The sequence below is a fragment of the Apis dorsata genome, unplaced genomic scaffold (assembly GCF_000469605.1).
Source record: "Apis dorsata unplaced genomic scaffold, Apis dorsata 1.3 scaffold_93, whole genome shotgun sequence".
Classification (NCBI taxonomy): domain Eukaryota; kingdom Metazoa; phylum Arthropoda; class Insecta; order Hymenoptera; family Apidae; genus Apis; species Apis dorsata.
In genome coordinates this window covers 294,203-297,918 of record NW_006263391.1, presented here as the reverse complement: position 1 = coordinate 297,918, position 3,716 = coordinate 294,203, and the positions used below count along the sequence as shown (strand labels likewise).

Below are 3,716 nucleotides of genomic sequence, written 5' to 3'. Positions count from 1 at the left end.
CTTACACAACATTTAAAATACACAAAACTCCTCCACGAATTCTCCACGTCCGTATACTCGAAATCCCCGCCCATAATCGAAGAATTACAAGAAGAGGCAAATTAGAAAAAAATAAATAAAAATTTTCCTCTTCAAATCTCTGCCAATTGTCTACAAAAATTCTCATAGACAATATACTAATCGATAATTAGAATAATTAAAAAGAGAAGCCAAATTAGAAGAATAAAATAAAAATTTTAAGTAAAATCCATCGTTCGATACGCGAGATAAATATTTTTCAAAAATCCTTATTCAAACACTTACACAACATTTAAAATACACAAAACTCCTCCACGAATTCTCCACGTCCGTATACTCGAAACCCCCGCCCATAATCGAAGAATTAGAAGAAGAGGCAAATTAGAAAAAAAAGAAAAAAAATTTCCGCCAATCTACGATCTTGTCACGATCAACAAGTTAAAGGCGTAAATACAGGCCGGTAAATAAAGCGATGAAAGTGATAAATCGCGACGGTTCCACCACCCTTCCTCCCCCTCCTCCTCCACCCCTGGCCCGTATCGCGTTATTAAAACTTTCGTAATGGCAGATAATAAGCGGAGCCGGGCCCGGGTGGATTGATATTAAATCGTAAACTAGCGAGTTCCCATTTATCATTATATCACGGCCGGAAACTCGTCTCTGCCCGCTGCGAAACTTGGCCGAGGAAATTCCATCGAAACGGGTTTCCACTCGGGAGGAAAGCGTTTTCTCTCTCTCTCTCTCTCTCTCGAGTCGATGCAAATCATCGACGTTTCCTCCTCTTTTGCGATCGAAACGAGTTGCCACGAGGAGTGGAAATGGAGCTCGATATTGGAACCAGTTTTCAGAATTGAGCATTGGATTAGCAGCAAAGTTTACCAGGATTCGTAGGTAGATAAGAGAAACGGAAAATTCAAATTCCTATACCGTTCGAAATTGGCGAATAATTTATTCGTGAGCACAATTATCTTGTCGCGTTTCATCCCCTAAATCCATTGTTTTTCAAACGAGTTTCAGAAGAGTGGCACAAAAAGAAGGAGGAGGAAAAGCTCACCCTTGATTCCCTTGGCACACGTGGCACGGCTCTCATGTGCGATCTCTCGCGATAATCGTCATCATCATCGGGAAGGAGAGGGGGGGAAGAGGAAACGAAGAAGGGGAGAATCGTCGTTGACGAACTGGAGGGGTGTGTAGGAGGGGGATGTAAAAGGAGAGAGGGTGTCGTGGCCGGGAAAAGTGATTGATCGTGTTTCGCCGGAAGGGAGGAAGAAGAAGAAGAAGAAGAAGAAGAAGAAGAAGAGGAGGAGTCGTTTCGAGCCGCGAAAACGAGAAGACAACGTCCGCGTCGACCCTCTTCACCCCTCGTTTCACGTCATCCGCAAGACCCTTCAGGAACCGTCCGGCAACCCCCATCGAGGTGGCGTTCCGTTCTCGAGCTCGAGAAGTGGACCGTAAGAAGAAAACTAGAAATAAGAGGAGGAAAGGCCAAAGAGGGGAAAAACTCGTTCCAAGTTTCCTCTACTCTCCTAGAGAATAGTCTTTGTATAATTCGAACGTTTCTTGTTCGGATAGATAGCCAGACATATATAAATAACAATGGAAGAAATGGTATAAGCATTCACTCGATCTTGCCTTTAATACGAAACTTTAGAAATTTTGGAAATTTTCCATCCTTAATAATAACGGTCTCGAGCCAGGTAAAAGTAAAATGCGAATCGAGTATATATATATTATAAGAGGAGCGAGAACTCTTGTGAGAACAGTGTCGTGGCACACCGAGGCAAAACAGAGTGAGTGTGCTCTTTGTGTAATGACTCGGCGCTTTGCTCCACGCAGCTGATCGCGGTAGACGTACTTGACCGAGTGCACCGAGTGCACACTTGTGGAGCACTAATATAAACACGCCCGGTGAAAGAACGGCCATTGCTTTCGACACACGATCGCCGGCTTGCGCAACCGGTATCCCGATTATTATCGTCGCTACCCGTCAATGGGCTCGATTCGAACCGTTGATAACCCCGTTTCCATCCTCCAACGCGGAAACAAATCCTAAAATCCGAAAAATTACCCACGGACTCTCGAGTCATCCCTCAGATATATATATATACATATATATATGTATATACATATATATATAATAACACGACAAGGCTAAACGGTCGATCGGGGCGAGCATTGACCAAGCTGGCGTAAGATGGATTTTGAGGATGGAGGCGGGTTAAGGAGATCCGTAGGAGTGACTACATACCCGTTCTACGTACCCTCGAGTGGTGGCCCCATAAGGGCACGGGATCCACGCTGTCCGTGGCAGGGGTTGGTCTCGCGGCCGCGAGGAGGGGGGGGCTCGAAGAGCCGAGGAGAGGGGATTCCCCGGCACTCCGCGAGCGGTTCGAAGCCAGCCGGCCTCGTCCGACCTGGAAGGGAGCCGGGGAACAGAGTTGGCGGAGTTGCCAGGCGGGTTTCTGCCGAGGCAGGCCGAGCTCGCTTCCCATGGCTCTTTCTGACGGGGGCTCCGCTAAACCGACGGGGTTGGCCGATGTTTCTTCTCCTCGTCGTCGTTCCGAGTGCGAACAGAGATATTTTTCCGATCCGTTCGATATATATATATACGCGTCAACGCGATCGCATACACGGGGTACGGGGCGGGGATCGAACCGTGCGAACGTTTTTCCAACGTTTGGATTAATATATTATAATTCCCCCCTCAATTTCCTCCCGAGTGTGTTTCGAGGACCGTGTGCGGGAGGATCAAGAGGGGAGAGAGAAGAAGTGAGATTGGAAATTGTGCGTTCGGGAGATCGGGAGAACTCTCTGTTATTATAAAGTAAAAAAGAAGTGCGCGGAATCGAGAGTTGTTGGTGTTCGGCCCGTCGCACGAAGAGAGAGAAGTTGGTGCACCTGCCGCAGTGATTCCCGTGGCGCCACTCACGTGTTGCATGCGTGCCGCGCTATCCATCATGGTCGCGGGTTGGGAGCGGCTCTGATTGGTCGCCGCCGCGGTCACGTGGTATGGTAATTGGGCTCCGGTGGGCGGGAAGGAGCGAACGAGGCCGCGGAGCTTGGTGGAAGATCGCAAAAGTGGCGGAAGGAGAGGAGAGGATAAGCAGCTGTCCACCGGGAGTCTGCTGCTCTCCGTGGTCTTGCTCTTTTCGCTCGTTTTTCCTTTCCCCCTTGCTCTCTCTCTCTCTCTTTCTCTATCTCTCTCTCTTTTTCTCTCTCCCTTTTCCGCCTTCGCCAGAGACTGGCCAAAGAGTGTGTGTGTATATATGTGTGTGTGTGTGTGTGGTGTGTGTGGTGTGTGCGTGCGTGTGTGTGTGTGTGTGCGTCGCCACCCTTTCCCTTCCGCTCGAAAAAGTCACCCCGACGGAGAGAGGGATGTCGGCCACAGTGCAGTGCGGTTCTGTTACAGTGTTCCGTTACCGCTTCTCGACTCGATGAATATCGTCGTCAACATGGAACCACCGTGTTCTCCTCTTCTATGAATTAAAAACTAACTCGACTCGAGAAAGGGAGAATCCCGAACGCTTTTCTCCTCGACCGATTCGAGAGAGAGAGAGAAAAAAGAAAGAAAAGTGCGTTACGTTTCGAAAAAGGAGAGAAAAAAAAAAGAGAGTGGTTGTCAAAAGGGAAAGAGAAACGGTCGTGATAAAAATGAGCTCGTTCCTGATGAATCCATCCGCCGGCGGTGGATATCATCA

At 48.3% G+C, this 3,716-nt stretch overlaps 1 protein-coding gene across 1 annotated transcript in view; it reads left to right on the top strand.

Annotated features, from left to right (window-relative positions):
- The first annotated feature begins 2,176 nt into the window (after window positions 1-2,176).
- LOC102679532 (homeobox protein Hox-B4-like) overlaps window positions 2,177-3,716 on the top strand; it is a 10,693-nt gene continuing 9,153 nt past the window's right edge. The window contains exon 1 of the mRNA XM_031508652.1: window positions 2,177-2,653. Within this exon, the coding sequence (XP_031364512.1) occupies window positions 2,213-2,653 (441 nt within the window). The 5' untranslated portion in view covers window positions 2,177-2,212. The remainder of the gene's footprint in view (window positions 2,654-3,716) is intronic.